This window comes from Plectrocnemia conspersa, unplaced genomic scaffold, assembly GCF_051122295.1.
Source record: "Plectrocnemia conspersa isolate PC_06_02 unplaced genomic scaffold, ASM5112229v1 ptg000014l, whole genome shotgun sequence".
NCBI lineage: Eukaryota > Metazoa > Arthropoda > Insecta > Trichoptera > Polycentropodidae > Plectrocnemia > Plectrocnemia conspersa.
The window spans coordinates 20,699,653-20,725,090 of NW_028277178.1; the positions used below are offsets into that span (position 1 = coordinate 20,699,653).

Sequence of the window (25,438 nt, forward strand, 5' to 3'; positions counted from 1 at the left end):
TAACACGTCTTTGCGAATTTTTGTTTGTTTTGCAAATCCATTCTTGCATTGTTCGTATAAATACAAAAAAATATTTCTTTCTCACCTCTGCCCGCTACCTTTCCCATGCAGCTTACTTCCAATTTCTATTCTGTGTCAAACGATCGTCGATTATTATTTAGAAACGAATTTACGGCAATAATTATATCACACAAGTCTGTGATTTCCTTTTCACGGCGTGTTCTTACGGGTGAGCTTTATAATTGAAAAACTTTCTATTTCTGACGCCTTCGTATGTACGATTTCCTCCAGTTGTATTTTTTTTTGTATTTTTTACCTCCATTCGGATGCAATAAATTGTTTGTGGTTTTCATTAAATTCACACCTAACCATATAGTCCCTATCAATGTCGACTCACTACATCTAATTGGCGTTTATTGCTGTTTTGTGTAATTTTGAACCGGCTTTGTGTCACAGTTTCTATTGGCCTCGGGAAAAACTTTTTCTTTATAATTTTAGATATAGAGAACCTTAAAATTATATACACCTATTTGCAAATTATCTTGCCTTTAATAAGCAGCAATAATATAATAAATAAACGTATAAATCGAAGTGTAATGCGTGAATATAGTGAAAAGTGAAATGATTATTTTTTTGTGTTTAGATGTATTAGTGTGTAAATAATATTTTTATTTATATATGTATTTTTATATTGCCTGATTTTGTAATAAACTAGTCATCATTAAAAAAAAATGATTATATATAAATATACTTACTATCGGTAATACTAATATTAATTTTTACGAATTTTATGTGGTCTCAGTTGATCTTCCAACGGTAGAATAATAGTTGTCGCAATAAGCTTACATAATAATTTGTGATTCTTAAAAATACTTAAATTTCGTATTTTGCTATTAAGGCTATAATATATGCTTAGCTTCGAAAAAAATATGTTTTTTGAACAAAATTTGCTTTTATAATTTAATTTTATGTTTGTACTCTTTGGATACTTGCTGAATTTCCTTAAGCTATTCATAAATTAAAAATACAATGAGAGAAAAACATATTTAATAATATTATTTGAAATCTACGCTATTTAAAATGATGGATTACTTAACTAGATATATTAGAAATCTTTTATGATTTTGTCCATCTATATATTATGGGATGAATATAGTTATGTAATACTTTAGTCTTGAGAAAATATAAATAGTATTTTTACAGTAACTTCTTGTTGAATTTTCTTAAAGTAACTTATGAAACAATAAAAGGAAACTATTAAAATTCATAAATTGTTGTGCGAATTAAGATTTAAATCTATTGGGTTTTTGTATTTTTCTATAATTTATCTTGTCTTGTTATTACTATAATTTCCTCTCATAAACTAAAAAATGGCTATACTCTTCAATAGCTACCAGTATTTAATTTGTTATATTTATACAATATATAATCGTATTTTATCAAACATTTAACAATGTACTTAGCTCAATATTTGCATATAGTAAATTTCAGAAAATAATCATTAAATATATGTTTATATAAAAATACTTATTGCCAATAATTAAAAGTTATTGCTTACAATTTAAATTAAATACGATTATTTTGGCATAAAATGAATTTTATATAAATATAACATTATAACTAATGGTAGGATAAGATTATTATATGATTCGCTGAAAATTTGTGTTTTTGTTAATATTTAAATTTATTAATTTGTAATCCATTATGCATTTTAATAGTTTATTAATTTTGACCCTTAATTTAAATTTTTTTTAAAAAACTTTTGATTTACAGCAATTAAATAAGTCTTGTTTGTATTTTCTTGGTTTATGTATAAAATAGTTTGAATTAAAATATTAAAATTAAAAATTTTGTAAAAGTTAGATCCGACATCTTTTAGTTGTCGATATAATCTAATAGATATACACAACGATAAGAATAATAAATCTTTTTGTCAAATAAACTGAAGCGCTAACAAAGTGATATTTAATGATCAAAAATTTCAGGAAGATTTCACTGGGTAAATTCCAATGTGATATTCTTTCCCCTTGTTCTTATTAACTAAGGGAAAGAGCAAAAAAAATATTACAAAAATCACTTATTGTCAATATACAGATTGTGTAATAAAGGAGAAAAAAAATGACTACAAACTATTAAAAAATTGTAGAGGTAGACACTATAAACAATACACATAATGTTTTATATAGAGAGGATATTTTTTTTATTTTAAAATTATGCTTTAACTATTTTGTACAAAAATCACTCAAAAAATGAAACAAAACGATTTTTTACATTTAAATTGTATTACTTTATCTGTCACAAAAATAAAAAAATTAATATACGGTGCTATCAATACAATTGATATTATATAATATTTGTATTTTTAATATAATAAAATATCTTATATATAATTGTTCTAAGCCGCTTCCGGATGCACTTATTTTAAAATTAAAAAAATCTTCGTTCAATTTACTACTCTGTAAATTGTGTCGCTTTGTATGAACGGTGTTTGTACTAATACACGTAAACAAATAAAATATATTTAATTATAATAATAAAAATTAAAATTGAATTTGCTCGATTGATTTCCGTTGTTTAGACCAATGAAAAGTAAGCATTCAAATATAAAACAAGATGGCTGACCGTAACGTGACAACAGTTTTAAATAATTTTCATTATTTTTTTCTGTTCGTTGTTCAATTTAACTGAATATAATTATTCGGATTACAAATTAACTAGGTGTGTTATAACTATGAAAATTAAATAATATATACATAACGTGTGTGAGGATTAGAAGAATACATTGATTAAACTATATAAACAATCATAAAACAATCTTCGTGTTGAAATCTTAAAATTTTGAGTTCGTCGACGGGTTCCGAGGCCGAAAAGTGAGTTTTTCCTTTTTTTTATCTATTATTATTTGGGAATACTATTTTTCATGACAATTGTGTGACAATGATTATGATGCATCGGTTACTTAGCTGAAGAAGTATGGTTCTATTTTTGCGTAGTCATCTTATTGCTCGTTCATGACTTAAAATCTAAGCAAAATACTTACACAGAAAACTGACAATCATATGCCATAATAATTTGGCGGGGATGCAAATATTTGAACATATGAATTCATTTTATATTTGTCCTAAAACGTCAGTAATTGGCTCTCGACCTCTCGGCCATTTATTTTGTTGTATACACCAAGGTATATAAACAAAATAAATTAAAACCATTATTGCAACAAAAAAATTCACCTAGATCGTACCGTTCCGAGTGACAACTCGCAATATATCAGCCAACATACAGCTTATAAATGTGTACATTCTTGGATGTTATCTAAAAGATGACATTATACAATGATTATAAATATGTGATTGCATACCTGGAATAAACGATAGCCAAAATACGTATCTACGTTTACTATCAATTTTTGTTCTGTGCAATTATTTCTCTTCCGGAATATCCAAATTCACTTTTTATTTCAAATTAACTAGCGATGATTCACTTTTTGTTTATATATTCCAATTCTACGTTGTCGTCATAAAGATCATCAAATTGTTCTATCATTGCTTCTGAAAAATAATTAAAAACAATAATACCTTTATCAAGAGGTAAACATTGAACACATTATTACTAAAAATATAATCTATAAATGAAATTTAAATGACAACCGAAGAACAAAATTAATTGTTTGCCATACGTAAATGTTATTAGATCTTTCCTTGCTTCTGAAAATTAACTGTAAACAATACTATATAGTGGGTAAAATGTAAATTTTTGTTTATAACAAATGTCAGATTTTTAATTTTTATCACTATTCTAATATGTTTAATTAACTTTGGTATGCATATCTTTAATTGTCAAATCACTGCTGTTTGTCTTTTAATATTCGATTCTAGAAAGTCAATAGTAATTTTGTTTGAATAACTGTAATATATTATTCATATAACCAAACATTGCCATAATCATAATTTAAAGTTTTGTTAATATTGTCTATAATTTTAAGTGCTACATTATTTTTAATCATATTCAATTATTACTTTGTAAAAAATGCTGTGATTATAACAAATTTAACTGTTTATTTTATTGCACTAAACTGTGCGGCGTGCGCTTGACAGATGACAGAAGGGTTGCCATATATAAGCAAATTTGCCATTTAAAGGAAATCTCGGTTTTGGCGCGCTTTAGAACGAATTACGCAATTGATTTTATCTATTCAATTTGTAAAACACGTATGTAGAAAAATAATCAAATTCTAAAATTTTTTTTTTTAATTTAAGAAAAGTATATTTAGTTTATACGAGATTTTAAATATAATATAAATAATGTGGATTTCAATTAGCTTCTCTATAGAAAAAAAAGTGTAATTAAATTTTGGCAAACATTTTTAAAAATTTGAAATATTGGTATTAAAAACATGCTTCGAAATCAGTATTTCAAAGATCTATTTTGAAGGCCATAACAAATTAACTTTTGTATCTTATTGTACTTCAATCTGGGAGTTTTTAAAGCATCTTAGTATGTATCACATAATCAGAGTTTTGATAAAATCTTCATACCTATTCTGTCTTCAAGTTTATCGATGGAGACATAACTTTTTAAAGTTGCCTTTTACAAATCTATATTATCAGTAAAAAATGTCTCGTGAGAAAATAATTAAAACGTAGAAGTAAAAGTCTAAAAGTCGTAGAAGAACACTGATAAGTGTTTTTTTCAGGTTGCCCTATAAGATTTATTTAATTTTATTGTGCAAAGATGATTTTAATTAACTATGACGTTTATCGTTATATTCCTTTAAATACTAATTTATTAATTATCGATAAAAATCGTAATTAAGCAGTTATAACGATTTCAAAGGAGTTGGAAAATTAAATTTGAGGCAAATGATAACATTGTAAAATATGATAAACGTAGGATATATACATTTAATAAATCGTTTATACATACAAATACAAAAATATTCAATTGAAATTCATAAATATATAAAAATTTCCGGGAATTTCGCAAGTGCCGAAGATTAGAATATAGATAAGAGTGTATATATGTATATGTATCTTACTGCATATACATATGTATACATTCATATAAAATAAGTCACGATAAATCCCCTTTAAACTTCTGTATCACATTTTATATAAGATACAAAGTTCAAAAATTTCATGATGAAAGAAGATAGGTCGTTTATTGGTTTCTCACCGCATAAGATGCATTCCTTCGATGCAACAGCCGTGACGACAGGAAATATGATATGATCAACTTTTAGATTATATATTTTATTAATATGAACACGGTACATTTACTGTAAATATTTAAAAAAATCCCAAATCATATTGTCGAAAGAAGATTTGCCGGATATATCAAATTAATATTTGGATATATTTTATGTATCTGCTAGATAGGAAATCTATTAAATTAACATGTATAACAGATTTTAATAATAATCATAATATTTTATATACTCATACAATATTTTTTATAACGATTTTACATATCACATTGTACACTCGTGTATGGCTGATTGTTTTATCAGAGTGTTATGTCAGTCTGACATAATATACAATTACAAATTTTACGTTAATTCTCACGTTGAAAGGTCGAGCAGTTTTGTAACTGTATATGGGTCAAAGAGATCAATGTCCAGCCGATGAAAAATGAATGGCTTCTCAAAGTCGTCGGTGATACATTTGTGATCTCGAAACCGTGACCACATCACTGCGGTCGGTGAATTTTTGTGGTTTGCTCAATGAATTCCATTATCCTACGACTGTGAGTCTGAGAGGTCCTTGGAAGGTCTCCCGTGAGACGGCTAGTCACGTGGAAAATTGACGAAAATCATACAGATGAGTTGAGAAGAATGATATGCTAATACAATAAAAGTTGTATTAATTGCACTGCATGAATATTTTATTATTTTTACGATTGATTGAATTAAATGTAAAGTTTGATACTAATTACCAATAATCCATACAAAGTTGAGTAGAAATTTTCGCTAGCAAATATTTTTATGACTCAATAATTGACAATTTTACTAGAATGAAAAGCAACTGTGCAGTTTAGTTAAATAATAGAGATCACAATGATTTATTATGTTCTTTTCACACATCTTTTAGTTGTCAAAATTTATTGACTTTCATTTTTTATGATTACATACTTAATATTTTTTGTGATTTTATTTCACTATGATGCAAACCATAATAGTGCTTAATATTATTATGAATTGTAAATATATGGAATATTTGCTTGCACTCTATTCCAATAAGAAAAGTTATTTTGAATATGTAACCAGATCAAAACAATTTATTAGCCAACAATAATGAAATATACAATAATGGATTGAAATTATAAATATTATTCAAGAAACTTATTTAGAATGTTACTCAAAATAATTAGGGAGAATTGTGGATATTTGTTTCAGTCAATATATTTTATTCAACTAATAAAATAAAGTATGTGTGAATAATTACCGTTTATTTATGCATTCTTCTTAGAGCATGTTTGCTTTATGCGACCAAAAAATTCACACATTAGTATCCGATTCCAAATGCTTTTCAAACAGCCCTAATATTCTCTTTTAATTATAAATTAATTACATATTCAAATTATGAGAATGACACGCGACAATATTTCACACAGCATCGCGAAAGTTTCGAAATTGCGCTAATTAAAATAAGACTAATCCGATTAACGGTTAGAGTTAACTGAACCAGGTTACTCGTCGGCCTTGCAAGGTTACTAAGCTGGAAACGAGAATATTGTTTTGAGAGACGCCATGGGAAATACCAGGCCAGGCGATATAGTAATTTTTCGAGATACATCTAATTGCCATATCTATGTGCAAACAAAGAAAAATCGCAGATACATTACCGGTTATCTGTATAACCGGAAGCTGGCGTAGACCAAACTATAAATTAACCGCTCGGCCATCATTCTATCGATTGGATATAATGTAACCCACTGAACCAAATTTTCGGATTGCGAGCATATGACACCTAATTGCCGTGTAAATTGTTAGTTAAAATCTAATAACCGCCTAACTATCGAATTGCATGTCGGAATATGATATACACATGTATGTATAAAGAGAGAGAAAGAGAGGAGTGATTTCCTTGTCAATATTTGAGTTTTCACAAATGATTGATCTATTTCAAGTTTGTCGAGTTTCTTTTTAAATTTATTTATATGCATTTACGAATGTTTGTAATGTTATAATAATTTTAATAAAAACAAGAAAAAGCTGTAATACATCAATGACGCAAATAAGCACATATGAGATAAAAACTATTTTAACCCGATTTTTACTCGAGCAAAACGAACCGCGATTAGAACAAAACCTTCGTAGTAAATTACCACATATTTGATGAAGGGTGTTGTGTTCAATATTTATTATTTATTCGAATTTTTTGGGCTCCTATGCATAATGATGTTAACAGAATTTTAACGTATTTTTGGATGAGCTCAAACTAAAACACAATTAGGCGCAAGCCACGAGAAATATTAATTTGGAATATGGCGAAGGTACTGCTAGTCAGAAAACTGTAAGGCGATGATTCTAAACTTTTCATAATGTTTATATTTATTTATTCGAAATACGAAATTTTTCATAGTGATATTATAAAAGCATTTGATGACTTCACAACCTCTAAAAATGAATTATTCATTAATAAATCGTTGGCTAAAAACCATTTATGTAAATGGAGCATTTTTTGATTAATGAAATTATAGTTGAAAAATGTATATCTTTTTAAATATCGATCACTTATATGAGACAATTTAATATCACGAGTTATTACAATTAAAAATATTGTTAACGTATTGTTTTTAAACAATAAAAGCTTTTATTATACATTAAAAATATTATATTTTTTGGGGTTTATCAATATGATTGCGATATGAAAAAGTTAATTATCGATCGATTTTTTCGGCTCGTTTGGCGGGTGCTTTTACTATAGCTCTATATATTTGCTTCTGATGAAATACGCAATAATTAGTTTAAGTTTTTTAATGTACCTTTTACGATTTTAATTTTAATATATTACTGCAGAACTTGAAAGACGATGATTTTCAAAACGGCTTCCATATTATTAAAAATCGTAAATCAAAATAATTTTTAATAAATACTTAATTAATTCTTTATTACTTAAAAAATTTCTTAATTGCCAAATAAAATTTTAATGATTTTCATTTTTAGCGAGATAATAAAGAGAACATAATGCGTATCATATTGTCACTATTTTTCTAGAATCTCATTTTTTTCAGAGATAAAGTTGCCTCACATCCGTCGCCTAGGAAGTGTTACGAATTTGTAACTGTGCTTCTTTTGCCTTTAATTATCGTATGAGAAAATTGGAGACAATGCGTTGGCAATTAAGCAGTTTTTACTTGGAAGCGATTTTATAATATAAATTCTCTAAAAAATTAACACAATCGTCGCGTCGCTAATTAGATTTGGAACGAGTAGAGACATTCTCAAAAATTATTAACGGTGTCATCTTAACTCTATGCAAACGTCAGATTTAACCAAACATTTCGGTCAATTAGTACCTCGTTGTATTATGTGAGAGATGCTCATTTTTTGGTTGTTTATGTACATTTTGCTATCAACGTCTCTCTAGTCACGTTCGTTCGATTCACATGGAATAATATTACGACAGGTTCTGATTTTATGAAACTCTCCATCCATAAGCATTACGGCTCGTTGAAAAAAATGGGTCATTCGGATCTCACGTAACCGTTAATGAGAAAGCATTTCCACATTCTTCCGCAAGTGTCTTCTTTTTCGCTGCGGAAGCACCCGGAAAACTGTGAGAAAATATTTAAACTTCTTACGTCATGTTTATACAGATCGATTCATATTGGAGGCTCGCTAGATTTTTCTCTTAAAATAACAAATATTGCGTCAGTGTATGATATAATAAAAAAAACAGACGCGTAACACCGACGAAGTTTTATTTTTTGTAATATCAGACTCAATCATATTAGAGTTGCATTTCGATTTCCGTTTAATAAATATTACAATTATTTGTAATTGTATTTATAAAAAATGTGCATTGAAACACTTTCGCAAAGAAATGGTTCGGTTCTCGTAAAATCACTACATAAGAAAGAATATTACGTTTAATAATATTGTCTGCTTCCTATGTCTCAAAAATTATACAAATCATAGAATGAATAATTTTCTTCAATGTAAGTCTCATATAAACGTAATAACTCCATATACAAATATATTTTATATGTATGAGGAAATGCATTTATTAAAAAAATATATTGAACAAAACCGGCACAATAAAAAATACGTATAAATGAAAATATAAACTATTTGTTTGTGCAGAAGCTTTGTATTGTTATACTTAAAGAGTAGTATTTTATCTTTCATGTAAAGATATTAACAATATATTGTACATAATAAATAAATGAGATTTTGTTATTAACATATATATAAAGCCATACTTTAATATTCCAAAAAGCGCTCATACACCTGGTACAGAAAATTTCTAAAGTCTCAGCGTTTTATAAATTAGCAACCGGTCTCCATCCATTCGGGTCGTAAATATTCATGAACTTCCGACTGTTGAAATGCGCAAAACCAGTCCAAAAACCATTGATGAATTGGAGCGTTCTTCATTTGGTCGAGGAGCAAACCGGTTTTATAACTTGAGAACAATAAACTTCAACCGAATCGTCGTTTTACCCCAAGCACGCGCCTAGGAAGCAATAAATCGAATAGAATTGACTTTATGAAGTTAGTAGGAAGTAAATCGATCGCCTTTAGGGCTAATTCGCCTAAAATGGACAAATAAATCATTCCATAAATGTAATACATAATTCACACGATCTAATTAGTTCTACATTGACATCTACAATCATGTAATACAATTTAGCTTTGAAATGATTCATAGGTGCTATGGAATTTTTGTCGGACCTTTACTTTCATGTCAATTTATAAATAATACTTGAGATTTTAACCTCCGTTATCAAAGCTTTTTAGACCTTGCATCGTAGAGCAGGTTTCTAAAAACGTGTCGGTGTTTACGTTTCTGGATGGATATGGTTGTTGAAGAAAGTCAACAAGATTCTAAAACGGGTCTATTCATATCGCTCATAGAGCGGAGATTGCTTTCCGCAGACGAAAGCAGGATATCTGTAAATAGTGTATTTTGAGAAACTTCCATCATAAAGTAAAATATTTTTTATTAGAGTTGTTTTATGGCGTTCTTGAAAGTCCAATTGTCAGTCGTAGTTTAACTTGTGATTTGGTTTATGGCACTACCTGTTCCGAGCTTTGAGACGCCGCTCTTCAATAGATTTGGGATACGGTAGGTTCGTTTGTAAATCGTAAACTATAATTGGTGTCATAAAAAAGGCGCCTAAGATATGATTCTATATAAACAAAATGCTTATATCGCGTGCTATTAATTTTGCGTTACGTTCATAATTTAATTATAATAAATTTAGAGGTGATAACTATTTTGCAAGTTGTATGTATAAATAATTTCATTAGTGTTTCTTATATTTGTATTTAGAAAAAATGAATTTAAAATCCATGGCCAATCATACGTTAAAATTCATCTGAGATTTTATAGATATAATATATTTATAATGCTATTTTTTATAATTTTTTCACACTTTTTTAGACGAGCTCAAAGTCGTACAATTTTTAATTTGCACAAAAGCCTTTATCTTTTATCATGACATTTAAAATTTATTGATTGCATTCGATCAAATATGTACATCTGTTTATGTAAATTTATGATGGATCAAGAGATTTTACGACAATTCCAACTAAAATGGTTATGAATTACATAATCTTTTGACCGTAATATTTAATATAAGTATTCGCGTGAAACCAAAGAAATAAAATACTGAAGTTTTTTTATCAAATCTTTCAAAAAGACTACAGAAAATATAAATAATATTAGGAATGACATGCATATATGCTTTTGGACTGTAGCGGTAAATCAATTTTGGGTATGACATACTAGCCTTACAACTTCAAAGGGTTAATAATTGAAGCACTGTTCTAACCGTTTACTTTGTTTGTTTCATGCAAAAGCGTATTTCATAAATACGTTGAGGTTGTGATATTCAGGCATATATTGTCCGTTCCATTTGTAACGTTCGCAGCATTTAACAAAGACGTAAAAGTTTTTTTGTACAGAATTTTGATTATTTATAGAACATAACGAGCAATGAATGTTTGAGTACAGTTTTAATAAGTTGAATTTGCTTAAATAAAAAGGAATTATAAAGAAATAAATTACATTTTAGGCAAATTCAAGCTATTCTGGAACAACTTATGACATTATGAATACATTAAACCTGCCTCATTTTGTCCACATTTAACACTTTAAAAATGTATATGATGGAATGAACAATAATTGATTTACTTTAAACTTAAATTACATTTATGTATTTATATATTATTATTATTTATTTTATTAATTTATTTAGCTTAATAGCTAATCTTTACATCTAACAAATTTAGTAAACATATATAAAAAATACATAACAGAAATAAAAAATAAAAATATACAATAATAAAGACTTAATATTATAATTTATTTCTATATGTACGAAGGTGTTTTTTTATTCCATTTCTGAAACCCGTTATATTTTTGCTGTTACAGATTTCTCTTGGAAGACTATTATATAAATCAAAACCTCCGTACATAACTCCCCTAGCCGTACTCGTTTTCTTATACTTAATTATCTTTAAATTTTCTCTATTTCTAGTATTATATTTATGTACATCTTTATTTCTTATTAAATACTTATTAAAATATTCTGGTAACATATTATTTTCTAACTTATATATAAATACTAAAACATTCATACTCAATATTTCTTGAACATTCAACTATTCTAATCTATCAATCATACTTTTACAATTAGTTAATCTATTTTTATTTATGATTACTCTCATTGCCCTATTTTGTAATTTTTGCAACATTTTGTTTGTCTAATTTATTTAACATATTTAATAGTATTGCACAATAATTAAAAAGGGGCAATATTATACTATTGTAAATTTTTTTTTTGTATTTATACTTAATATATTTCTTATTCTAGATAATAAACCTATTTTTCTACTAATTTTTTTTAATATGTAATTACAATGTTCTTTAAAATTTAATTTTGTATCAACAATTACTCCTAAATATTTTATATTATCCACTATTTCTATACTAGAGTTATTTATTACTATTTTGGTACTATTATCTAACACATTTTTATAATTAATAAACATACATTTAGTTTTATTCTCATTTAATTTAAGTACATTATTCTTTAACCATATTTCTAATATACTTAATTCATTATTTAAATTATTTACAATTTCTTTAATGTTATCGCCTAAGCAATACATTAATGTGTCATCCGCAAATAGATGAATTTTACATTAACTATATCATTAATATACAAAACAAATAACAATGGTCCCAATTTAGACCCGTGTGGTACTCCATAAGACACTAATTTCTCTTCAGAATATACATTATTTATTTTAACTTTTTGTTTTCTTTTATATAAGTAATTATTAAACCATCTTAAAACTATATCACTTATACCTATACTCTCCAATTTCTTTAACATTATTTTTCTGTCTATTGTTTCGAAGGCTCTCTTGAAATCCAAGAAAACTGCTCCAATGATTTTGTTTGTATCCTTATAACTTATTAAAATAAAAACATAATTCAGAGCCATGTATTTAATTCCAGTAGTAGATTTTTTTATGAAAAATTAATAAGTAATGATAGTATATTGAACATATATCCATATCACGTGCTTTAGACTTAGAGCTAATAATAAGGTCGTTAACTCAACCTTGCCATTTCTTTCATAATTATGAATAACGATGAAATTGATAGCTCTTGAACTGACTGTGTTTTTTTTTGTATTTCTAGAATTATTTACGCACATCTGGTAGGGTGTTTGATCATTCAGCCGACCGCTAAACCGCCTTCAAATGCTCAATAGGTATGAAACAAATTCATTATTTCGAATAACATTGCGTTGATATTTAAAACATATATTGATTAAAAATTAGGCGCACCATGATGTGCCTTTTACCATGGCGCCCTAAGCCGCTGCCTCAAACGGATCCCAGCTGCTTCACAAAATCACAGCCGTCAATAATACAACTCGACACTCTAGCGAAGCCTCTCTGACATTTCTCTATAAATGTACAAATTTAGGTATGTTTAAAAAATTAACTGTTACTAACTTTTCCGGCGTCTATTTGGCTGAAAAGTCACAACCCTCCGCCCTCAAAACTCAAAACATAAATTCAAATTATTTTAATTTTACTGTGATAATTTTTTCAATAATTAAAATTCTGTACACTTTATTTTTATATTGTACATGTTATTGTATTAGCAATATTTTTTTTCTTATTTATCAAGAACGGCAGATTATCTGTTACATTTAATGTATTATATATACATTTATATTTTAGCTAGTTGCTATTTATTTTATAGTTCACCTAATTTAATCTTTCTCAACACACTTCTATCTCTCGCTCTCCCTCTCCTGACTTTTGATTTTAATAATTATTTTTTCCGGTATGAACTAATTATAAAGGTATGCTTTTTAATTTTTTAATGCGACTAAAGAAGTTAGGAACAAAAATTGGTATTTAAAATAATATTATAGAATATAAAATTATTACATTAATTTATTAACTATAAAATAATAAAATTATTTTTCGATGAAATCAATAAATTTCTATGTATCATAATATTGTATTTCGGCATGGTTCGGCACTTAATAGGTTAAATGCGACTATATGGGCTTCTGCTTTGCCACCGACCGTCGTGCACACGAGCGATTGAAATCATCCTGCCTCTGCAGCTCATTCGCGCTTGGCGCGTATTCGTGTTCGGACGTCTGGTTAGTGACCGTTTTTCTAGTAACTCGCGTTCGCGTCTGACTGACACCGTCAAAGTCAAACAAACAACCGGTGAAAAACCGAAACTGCGCAACAATAGCGATCTCGTGTCGGAGTTCTGTGCCAATAACAAATTGTCGACACTTTTTCGACATGTTGACCAGCGACAGTGTTGAGTGATTTTTGAAAACCTTGCAGTGATTTTAAACCTAAAATGCGAGGATCTTAAATTGTGTTGTGTTGAATCTAAAAGGATCGGAAAATACAGCGCTTGGATTTGATAACAATTATCAGGTATTATTTTATTCATAAAGCTATAACAAAATAAATTTTGTAGTCAAAATTGTGGGGAAGAATGTGTCTCAAGAAAATTTCTTATTACTCAAGAAATAATTATGCTTTTTATTAAGAATTTTACTATTTCATATCTAAATGGAATTCTTTATATATTTAAATTATACTCTTCTACATATATCCTTCCAAGTACACTAGTAATTTCAATCAGACGCATTGTAGTAACACGCTTTGTGTTTTTCAAGCTGATTTAAAGCAATACATATATTGTACCAAATATAAAAATAGGGTCTTTGAAAACAGCCAACATATTTGAGCAGAGAAGAATGCACATTGTAAAATGCGGAAGGGGTACTTATAGAAACATTGACATATCAGTTTGTAATTATGAACTCGGTCTTCAAAAAAAAGGATCCATTTGTAAAGCTGATGAAAAGATTTTAAAAATATTCTTTGGAAGCAAAAAAATATGTCTGATTTTATCGAAGATAAAGACTAGCATGGACGTCATTTGGTAGGGCGGGGGGGCATTTGCCCAAAAAATACATGCCATTTAATAAAATATTATGAATCTTAATGAAATCGAAACATTAAAAAAACTACCACTGACTGAGCCCTCCCAGGGGTAATATATAAATAATACATTCAGTTTTATTTAGTTGTTCCTGAAATAAAATCTAAAAAGTACGGTCTTGAATCTATCACCAAAATATTTTTTAATAAAAATATGTCATTACTGTGAAATCATATCGGAATACATTTTCACCAGTAGATATATTTTTACCAGTGAAACCATAATTTATCTGGCAGGTGCTAATAAAATTAATTAATTTATGTAGTAATATTTACTTTTAATAAAGTATAAATACATTTTCACCAGTAGGTAAATATATATTATACCTACTAGCGAAAATATAATTTAACTGATAGGCGCTAGTGAAATAATATGCTGTTCTAAAATATCTATGAAACTCAATTTACCAGTTGCGAAACGTTCATTGTCTGTTCAAACCCAAACCTAACTAAACCCAACTTTATCTAATAAAAGTTTACTTTAGTCAAATCCAATATACAAACTAAGTCAACTTAACTACCGATATTACTATAGACTTATAATATGAGAATATTGGTCAAAGTGTATTCAAATCGAATGTTGGTCAATAGGAGGGCGCAAAAAAAATTATCACTTCTCAGAAGTCAATAATTCACGTCAAAAGCAATAAAATCGTGTCGGTGCCGTCGCAGTGGGAACGCTCGGTAACGAGCGTTCCCACTGCAACGGCGCCGACACGATTTTATTGCTTTTGGCGTGAATTATTGACTTCTGAGAAGTGATAATTTTTTTGCGCCCTTCTATTGGTCAAAGTTCGGTTTAGATACGCTTTATTTTATTCTTACTTATTGTAAGTCGTAATATTGTTATAAAAAATCTTCATTTAATGAAATACCACGAATCTTAATGAAATCGAAATATTAAAAAAACGATCATTAACTGACCAATTTTTGCCCTCCCTGAAATATCTAAATTAATCTCAAGATAATTTTATTAAAAGGATATATAATATTGTGTTTTAATAAAACAGTATGATATAAATATTAACGCTTGGTAAAAGGGCTTTACTTTAAATTTGCTGAAACCACGCCAAAGAGATGCCATTATACTTAAAATTATATTCACTTAAAACGGGCAGAATTTCTCGGTTAAATATAATTTTGTAACTCAAAAACATTCTCAAATACCAAGCTCAATTTTAATGTGTGAGTAGCAGAAGAAAAATTGTAAAAGATTTGATGTGGTTTCAAAATTTCTCATTAAATTAATTTAATTTAGTTTTCTTAGTTATTAAATTTATTTAAAATGATTCAACATTTTTGGTAAAATATGCTTAGAAAAAATATAATAAATTAAAAAAAATGTGTATACAATGAATAATTTACTATTGCGCTTTTAAAACTAGCCTAGCATACATAGTATTTTATACGATAGTCAATATAGTATCTATTGATTTTCTAAATATAGTATAAATTGATTTTCTAAATCTTTTACTTCAACAATCAATCCTAATTATCCAAATAGAGCAAAACTTATAATTTTCGTAGTTTTTGTAAATATAACAATATTAAATCCACGAATTATATTTAATATGTTTAAAATGTGTTGTTGTAAAGCGATATAACTCTTCATAATTTTATATTTATAGAATTCCTTAGAACTAAATTCAGTTTAAAATTGACACAGCTGAAAACAATCAATTTTAGAGTGATATTTCTTATAAATAATCATAATGTTTCTTAATAATTTATTTATAGTTATTGTATTCAAGTTTAATGTTTAACAATTGATTATTGAATATAATAAAATACAAGAGCAAAGTAAGACTATTTTAATTTACTAGCGTTTTTCTTAAACATTATTTGTATAAAATAAAGCTATGAGGAAAACATCGAATAACAACCATAATCGCTGTTTAAACTGTCTATTGTTAACATATTAATCATCTGCAGATTGTTAGTCATACATTACATCCACCTGTAAATCATGAATAATTGATGGAACTGCAATAAATAAGAATCGTTATGTTGATATACTAAAAAAAAGAAAGTAAATTTATAATCGTTTTATTACTACTGGTCAGTATTATTTACCATAATTTTCATTCATTAAAAACCAGAAACAGTAGTACATACATTATTGAGAAAAAGTTAAACGGATATCGCTCTTTATACCACATGGTATCCAAGCCTGAGTTTTTGACATGTGTGTTATTCGTCCATTGACTACATTTTTTTTCGACAGAATGTTGAAGCACGTTCAAGTGTCTCCCCAGAGGTCCAGAGCTGATTCTGTCAGCCTCAGTTCCACGGCCAGTCTTTGCAGTTTGGCGGAACCATTGCACAGCAGAGCTCCTTCCTACACTTCTTTGAGCGAAACTTCTGGACAGGTAAATACAATATTCAATGTTAGTAGGTGTGCTCGGTATTTGCCGACCGACGATAAGAACGTTCCTTTGAACCGATCGATTAGAAATAATGAATGTCGATACATTGCATATGAATCAAATCAAATACCACAAGAACGTTAATTTAATTAAAATAGTATGAAAGAATTTCCTAATGGGAAGTTAACCGTTAGGTTAATCTATTATTTCATATTTAAATTGAATATTACAAGTTGATCATATTCGATATGAATATTACGAATGCAAAATCAAGATGCGTATTGCGCTCACGTTTTACTCGTTAACAATAAAAATGATATAACGTTGAGTTTTGCATTTTAAATAAACATACATTTTCTGAATTCGTAAACGTACGCTTCATTAAATTTAATATACTTGTCGTTTATTGTGATGTAGATATTGTTAAATAATAATGAAAATTATAATAATTTAATATAAATACAGTATTGGAAAAATGAGTTATAATGGGATTTTTTGTAAGCATCGGAATGCATTTTTTACATTCCAAGTGCAATCGATCAGAATTCGTTTTCGTAATGATGTTATGATTCAATTTCGAACCAGTTCATCTCGTTTTACGTTTTACGTATCAATGAACGAAATATACGAAACACATATTGAGTTACGCAAATATTGCGCAAGTCGAGCGAGCGATAAGATGACATTTTCTATTGCTTTTGTTCCTTTAGTCGATGCACGTCGAAGTCTTTCACATGAATCTCGTATGACGTAAAAGAGAGAACTTTTCTCATAATTCATATCCAGCATGTGCGCTGCATCCACAAAACGAGATGCGTTTTAATTGCATTCGTGGTGAAGTCGGCTGTGAGAACTGTTGCAACTGTTCTCCTGTTTTCGTTCATTGTTCTCTCTTGCTTTCTACGTACTTTACTGTGAAAAATTGCATTAAATCAACGTCGATTGGAAAAAACTGGTATGTGCACATGTGATGGCTGAGATCTAAATCACAATGAAATTACAAGTCTATTGTGATATTTTTTTATTGATTCAATATCGATTTGAAAGTATGTCCATACATATATGGGAGCATAAAAGTTTGTTATTATATAATAAATCACAATATTTGGTCATCAAGCACGAATAAATTATGTTAATTATTAGTTCTAAAAAAGTAGATTTACATAAACCGCGGTTGTAGTATTGTATCATTATTAAATCATTTTGTAAATTAATTATTTATATTCGACGCCTTTTTCTTGTAAAATTATATAATAAAGTGTTTTTAAAATATTTTAATGTACTACAAATTGTAAACAATTTATGTAAAACAGCTACTTGTATGCACCATTACCGTTTCTTTTAATTTTTATATTAATTATGAATCATAAAAAATAAATTAAATCAATACGGACTACATAATAGTGCCGTCACCTATCACCAGATAATGTATTTGTTTTCTCTTTTGTTTTCTACGTGGTGAAGGGTAGAGCATCAATATTATCAGTATTGATATATAATTATTTAGTCATTGTATTGTGATAAATATATTGTATTTTTATATTATTCATTTTAATATGAATTATAGTGGTACCTACGTTTTCGTTGACTTCGGTTATCGTCGATTTTTTCCGCGAAAAGTTTGTCTCGGTTTTCGTCGGTTATACATACTACAAATAATTGCCTCGGTTTCGGATTTCAACGATTGTTTTCGGACGGCTTATTACCACTGTATATTCTTTCAAATACTATTGAATCTGAAAAAAGTGATTTGAACCTTTGTTAGTTAAATAATATAAAAAAATAACTCAGTTTAATTGAAACGGAAATGTATGCTTACATCAATAATATTAATAGCATATTAAAAAAATATGAAACGTAATACAATTAAATTATTAGTTAACATAAAACTCATATGGGAAGTAACATACTGAATTTTAACATTATACATTCCTTCAGCAAATATAATCAAAATGTATTCACATGATTCCTATATCCGGCCCAAACATAAATTTCGCATAGGACGTTTCACGATTTATCAGCACTTTTGCAGTGTATCGTCGTTTCGAGGTCTGTTCTAGCATGTTAATGCGACGCTCAAGGTACAGGATAAGATACATAATGTTGGGAAATATCCATACAACCTCACATTTTTATATATTATATTTTTTGAAAAACCATTGTTTCGAATCGACCTTGCCTGTCTGCCATGGGCAATTGACCCGCTATTTCTTCCACGTTTATCGCATTTTCAAGCAGTCGATAATTTCCGACTACCGTTCGTTATCAACTAGTATATTATTACAGGAAACGTAGACAATTCCAAATTCATTATCTATTGTCGCTATGTCCTACGCCAATACAGTTATGTTAATTTATGCGTAACGTTGAAGAGCAACCTTTTTCTTCGCTATAGATTTAATCGATTCGATCATTTTTATTCATGGGGTATCCTGTGTTGTTATTTTTTGTGTGTTTATACCAAAACGCCTACTTTTATATTATAGTTTTTATTGTTATTACCGAATTCGGTCTTTCGATGCGGATATGACAATGTACCGAAAGGCGTTTAAACATCTTCGTGATCGGAGAATGGATGATAAACGCTTTGCGAATTCAAGGCGACTATTTTATAACAATATTATAAATCTCATTTGGCGTGTCATGACATCACGATCGTGGGTCTATATTGAAATGAACAATGCAATTCATATTACTAATGATTTGTGCCACTTGAAAGGCAAATTGTTTTAGTTTTTAATAAAAAGGGCTGGCAATAGAAGTACGGTCGGATAGCGAGTAATTTGGTTAACGAGTGTTTCGCAATACGAGCAAATTTTTTTGTAAGTATTGCGCCACTTTCTCCCCAAACTATTTCATCGATGCTTCGTCACTTGATCAAAGGAACAAATATTACCCTTAGACACTTTTGAAAAAATATATAAAAATAAAAAAGTCATAGGATTATTTATAGTGAGGGCAATTTTTTAATTTTTTTTTTCAAATTTTTTTAATGAGAATCGGTTCAAAAATTTTGTCACTTATTTAATCGTTTATCCAAGTTGAAAAAATATGATTGATTTCGTAGCTTAAGATTTTTTTACTTTTCAAGTATTCTTACTAAATTCATAAAAGTCACATTTAATTTAGAGTTAGGGTCACATTTATTTTACACAATAATCTGTAAACTCATCAATTAGTATGGAAATCATTTGCGCGTTTAATCAATATTTAATCAATTTGCCAATTTAGCAATTTTATACTTGATACAAAATCTTCGCTACTTATAATGTTATAGAAATATATTTTATCTAGACTAATTATAAGTGCTCCATCTGTAAAAATTTCAACTAAATTTGATACTAAAAGTTGATTATTTTTAGAGACTCCAATCCAAATATTCAAATATCGAATATATTCCTCCGTTTTTCTAATTTTTCGTAGCTCGAATATTTGCTCAATTATTCGTTTATCAAAATTTCGATAAATATAATATATTTTTTTATATGTATGAAATGGGTTATATTGTATATTTTATTGAACGTTCAAGCTTTCTCATTTTTTCTATTAACACTTATAGTAATTCTTATCTCATTTTTTCAAGTATTTTCATAAGTTAATCCGAGCATAGTATTGTTGTCAGAAAACCTCTAAAAATATTCGGAGAACCACTTTGTGGTATTATTCATTTACCGAGCCGCCAATTTCCTGTTAACTCGTCTGAATAAGCATGCAGGTACAAAGCCTAAAATTATAAGCTGCAAAAGTGATGATTCCCCATGTCCATATAAAGCTAAATGTACAATTTAGGTACAATAATAATTGATAAAATAGGTTCTCACGTAGGTATAGCAGATGTTCTATTATCAATCTTTTTCTTCATATCCTATTAAAAAAACTTTAGCAAACGCGGATGCACTAGCAAAGGTTAAGGACGTTGATGATCAAAACACCTGTTATTTTACCTGTGAGAAGAAAGGAGCATTTCTACGATAATAGCGGATCTCACGGTGGATCACCCGGACAGCCTTGACGGTAGTACTCCATGTCCCACAATTATTCCGGAACTTCATCCGAGATCAGGGCACGTTGGGATATTCCCATGGCTCGGATGACACCGTGTGGTTTGAAATGATGAAAAAACTGTTCCTCTTGTGCATCCGTGGTATGTGAGCGAAACTGTGCATGTGTTCGTAGCGTAGTGCGTAGTCACAGAGGCGGGATTTAACCAGTAGCGCTACGTGATGGATTTAATTATAGGCTATTTGTAATTACGTGTGGTTTAAAGTGACCGCGGGGATTTCATATTTTGACCACAAGCGCATTTTAATTATTTATCTGATCATTGTTTATTTAAGCGTTTTGCTTTTTTATTTATTGTTTATAATAATTTAATCTTATGACTAATATTACATTAAATTCCACAGTGTTGATGAATTCAGATAGCGTTACTGTATTTTATTGGTTAAAAGTAGGAGAATTCATTTTTCCATAATAAATTCAATTCAAAAAATACTTGTCGCTTTTAAAATATTTAATTATTTACAAGTTTTTTCAAGAAATAAACCTCATAATAGACGCAACGAAAAATAGTAGAAATATAAAAAAAACTTTCCTTATTTACGTATCTTTTGTGTGAAAGGTACGCTATATTTTATTAGGGTCTTAGAGCGCAACTTAGAATTTTTTGAACGAATGGTATTCCACACTTTTTAGTCGGGTTGCGATTCCAAGAGAATATATAATATATGTGCATACACAGTATATTTAATTGTTTGGCGGGCAAGATTGACGCGTGACAATTAGATACAGATTGTACCGCTACAGTAGTATTTATTTAAGTTTTAGGTTTAGTTACATAGTTATTGAATGTTATCAGCGAACGAGGCGCCGCCGGTCGTTGTACGCTCGTTGTGGTCAACGAAAGAATATTGTTGCTCTCGTTGTCACGTCAGTATTACTACAGTGCCGCCTAGCTCGTGGCCAAATAAATCACCCCCCACAATTTTATATATAGAATATCAAAATATACTATAAAATTATATATGCTATTCCTTGATTTTAAACTAATAGAGCTATATCTATATATATTTTTCTAATATGAATAAATATAAGGAGCAATGACATATAAACAAAATAACTTGTAAAATCCTTTGTCCTTAAAAATTGGACGATATTCAAGAATTCGCGTTTCTTCCTTGAAAATAAAAATCACGTCACGAGGCGCCCTTTGTGTGTGTGTGAATTTTTAATAAGCCCCGGGATGCGGGTCAGGTAACCCACGCAGTAGGCGCAGGCGTCGTAATCCTTCAAGTGTTATTTATCTTTTTAACTCGATTTTCTATATATAGTAGTCGTCAACAATTGTAATTATAGTTATATGACTATTTATTTTTGTAAATATTGGTTGGTGATCCCTAACCAGCGCCACCTGTGAAGCGACAAGCTTTTCACGTGGGAATGATAAGCGAATCGCACCACCTGTAATTTGCAACGTGGGTTAATTTTACAGATGATTCAACACGAGAACACGATCCGTGCCCTTTTGGTCGTTTTGTTGCGATTCAATGAAGCTTAATCGGATTGTGGTTTTATGCGGAAAAATAAAAATACAATGTTTAGTTAAAATTGCATTAATCAAGATAAATGCAATTTTTCCCCAATTTATAAAATATAAAATTTGGTAGTATCCAAATATAAAACATATATAAAACCTTATCAACCTCCGGTCGTATTGTAAACACCAGTTCTAGCCTTCGTTCACACTGTTAACGAGCTGATAAAAATGCACCCTACCTGAGCGTGTGATTCGAACCACTTTTTCATTATAAAAATCTCACCGCATTCTTCCGCCCCCGAGGCTGTGGAATGACAACGATTTTGGAACTTCATTGAGAGACCCTATGTAGATTAAAGATTCCCTTTTTTATTCATTCTCTCCTTCAATGACGGCTTCATCGTTTTTTCTACATACTCTCTTACTTCTACCGTATTCTTCTTACTTCTACCGGCATGAAGAATGTGGATGATCAGGTTTACACCAAACGAACGGCCTTTTTACGTCACATCCGATCTTTGGCGATTTAATGCCGGTCGTCTGCCATATTTATTAATTGCGCTGCTTTCCCATGGAAACCGAAGAAATTATCCGCGGTTTAACGGTAACCAGATAAAAAATGGGTTATGCGTTTGATGAATTCACACACACGTATACTTTATTAATGTATTGTATTATAGTATAGGTATACCTTTTAAATTTAGCGAAAATAAAATAATAATAGCCGTAAGCTATGTTTATTAATAACGTCGTGTTATGCTAACAATTCCAATTAGTTTTTTACCTTGAAATATTTCAGACGTGTGAGTTATTTTTTAAATTGTGATTGCGTTAATTTCTAAGAATTTGACCAAAAACCAGAAGATCATTTTTTAATGAGATCGTTCGAAGCTATAAATCTTGTGATCGACTTTTATGTTGATAATTAAAAATGTATAAATAATAAATAAAATGTTTATTAAAATACATTTCAAACAGTCAATTAATACATTCCATTTTAGTAATGACTTAATATATCATATAATTTTCGGCGAATTTAGATCCCAGCTATTTCGTTTGTCATTTTTAGTAATGTAATTTAAGAACTTCGTTTTAAATGAATTCGTTTAAAATATAACACTTCTTAAATGACTTAATAGACATAGATTTTTTAATTTTCAGATTGCTTGTTCTTAAAAACAAGTTAATCTATAATCATTTCACAAAATAATATTACATCCAATGTATAATATATAAATTAGCTCCTAAACGAAAGACAGATAGTACTGCTATTTAATGTGCCACTTCCTTGGAATATAGCCATTAACCTAATATGAATTATTTGTTGTCTTTTTTTTATTACCTTCCTTCATTTTATTGTAAAAACGAGAGTGAAAAAGTGTTTTTTTCGGGTATTGTGGGCGAAGAAGTGTGACTTTGCACCTAAAATACACGCCGAAAATGCTAGTAACATTTTATTTTATAAACATATGTATAAAAATATAGATGCCGCTCTGGTGATAAAATCGTAGGTCTTGCAAGTCGGAGAATCTTCGCTGGAGTGTCGAGTTGAGTTATTGTCGGGTGTGATCCGTTCTTGTGATGATGCTAGACGATCCGTTGATGTGTCTTGTGCTGTGACTCCGAGGCGTCTCTCTTTTTGCCGAATCTCTGGAGCGTCTTCCCCATTTACATATTTTATAATGTGAGTTCGAGACAGCTTTGACTAATCTCAGATAAAGATGTATGCGGGCTTCTTGTACACACCCAAGAAATCTATTTACGCCTTAAAAGAAGAACGGTCTAGTCTAGATGGTCACTCTGGTTATCAATATAAAAAAATAGTAGCATGCGCAGAGTAGAATGTATTATCTAGTGCGCATCCGTTCCAAACAAAGATTAGTTTTAAGGGGTACTTATGAGCTTGGATACGAAATAATTCTTCCCGTTGCTCTCTTTACTTTTATTTTATTAACTCTTATTTTATTATTTTATGATGTGTCGAAAAAGTGCATTGAATTTTTTCTTAAATCACGAAATGAAAGTCTCTGCAAGTCTGCCTATTGCAGATCTATCTACCATTTTTTTTAAATATAGAATTAAGAGGCGTTGTGCTAATCGAATAATCTTAAGAATTTGCCTTCTTGTTCATAATTAAATCTTTTTTAATGATTATTCGTGATTTGGGAAAATAACATGCTACAAAAACGAACTATTTAATCAAAATATAATTGCAAACCAAAAATAAAATATTGGTAACAACACGATAGACGTGTTTGTGTGGTTTAAGTCGGTGATTATTAACTGAAAGACTAGTGTTCAAATCCCATTTGGATCTTACTGTTTTTTTAATTTTCTATCGTGTCTGGAAGATCATAATTAATGATCTTTTAATAATTACATTTCCGACTGATCATAACATATTAGGTTTTAATAGATTAATTTAATCTCACGGATAAATATGGTGATGATTATTTAAAATTCAGATAGTTCGTTCATATAAAGTATTAAAAATTATATAATAATGAGCTATTTTAGCACTTAGAAAATATATTATATTATTTATATAAGAAAATGCTTTAATTTTTACTGTGAGAAAAACTTTTTACGCGTTAAAAGCGCCATAAACCAAATCATACTAGCGACAAGTTGTTATGCCTTTGTGCATACTGTACCTAATAATGAAGGTATTAACTAAATTATTTCTAAATTCAAAATACATGCGCTATTGTATTAAATTGCCAAAGTGCACATATATTGACACTTCCATTTAGAGCTCGCTTCCGTCAGCACTTCATCGAACTTGGACACACGAGAGTCCATTCGATC

General features: G+C 29.0%; 2 protein-coding genes across 2 annotated transcripts in view; both read left to right on the forward strand.

Annotated features, from left to right (window-relative positions):
- The window catches only part of LOC148226491 (uncharacterized), a 69,185-nt gene extending 56,030 nt beyond the window's left edge, over positions 1 to 13,155 (forward strand). Inside the window, exons 7-8 of the mRNA XM_088204204.1 lie at positions 12,879 to 12,951; positions 13,022 to 13,155. The gene's annotated coding sequence lies outside the window, so the exon portion shown is untranslated. The remainder of the gene's footprint in view (positions 1 to 12,878; positions 12,952 to 13,021) is intronic.
- A 636-nt stretch (positions 13,156 to 13,791) lies between these two features.
- Positions 13,792 to 25,438, forward strand: part of rau (RA domain-containing protein rau) — a 55,944-nt gene continuing 44,297 nt past the window's right edge. Inside the window, exons 1-2 of the mRNA XM_088204195.1 lie at positions 13,792 to 14,155; positions 16,953 to 17,097. Coding sequence (XP_088060321.1) covers positions 16,954 to 17,097 — 144 coding nt within the window. The 5' untranslated portion in view covers positions 13,792 to 14,155; position 16,953. The remainder of the gene's footprint in view (positions 14,156 to 16,952; positions 17,098 to 25,438) is intronic.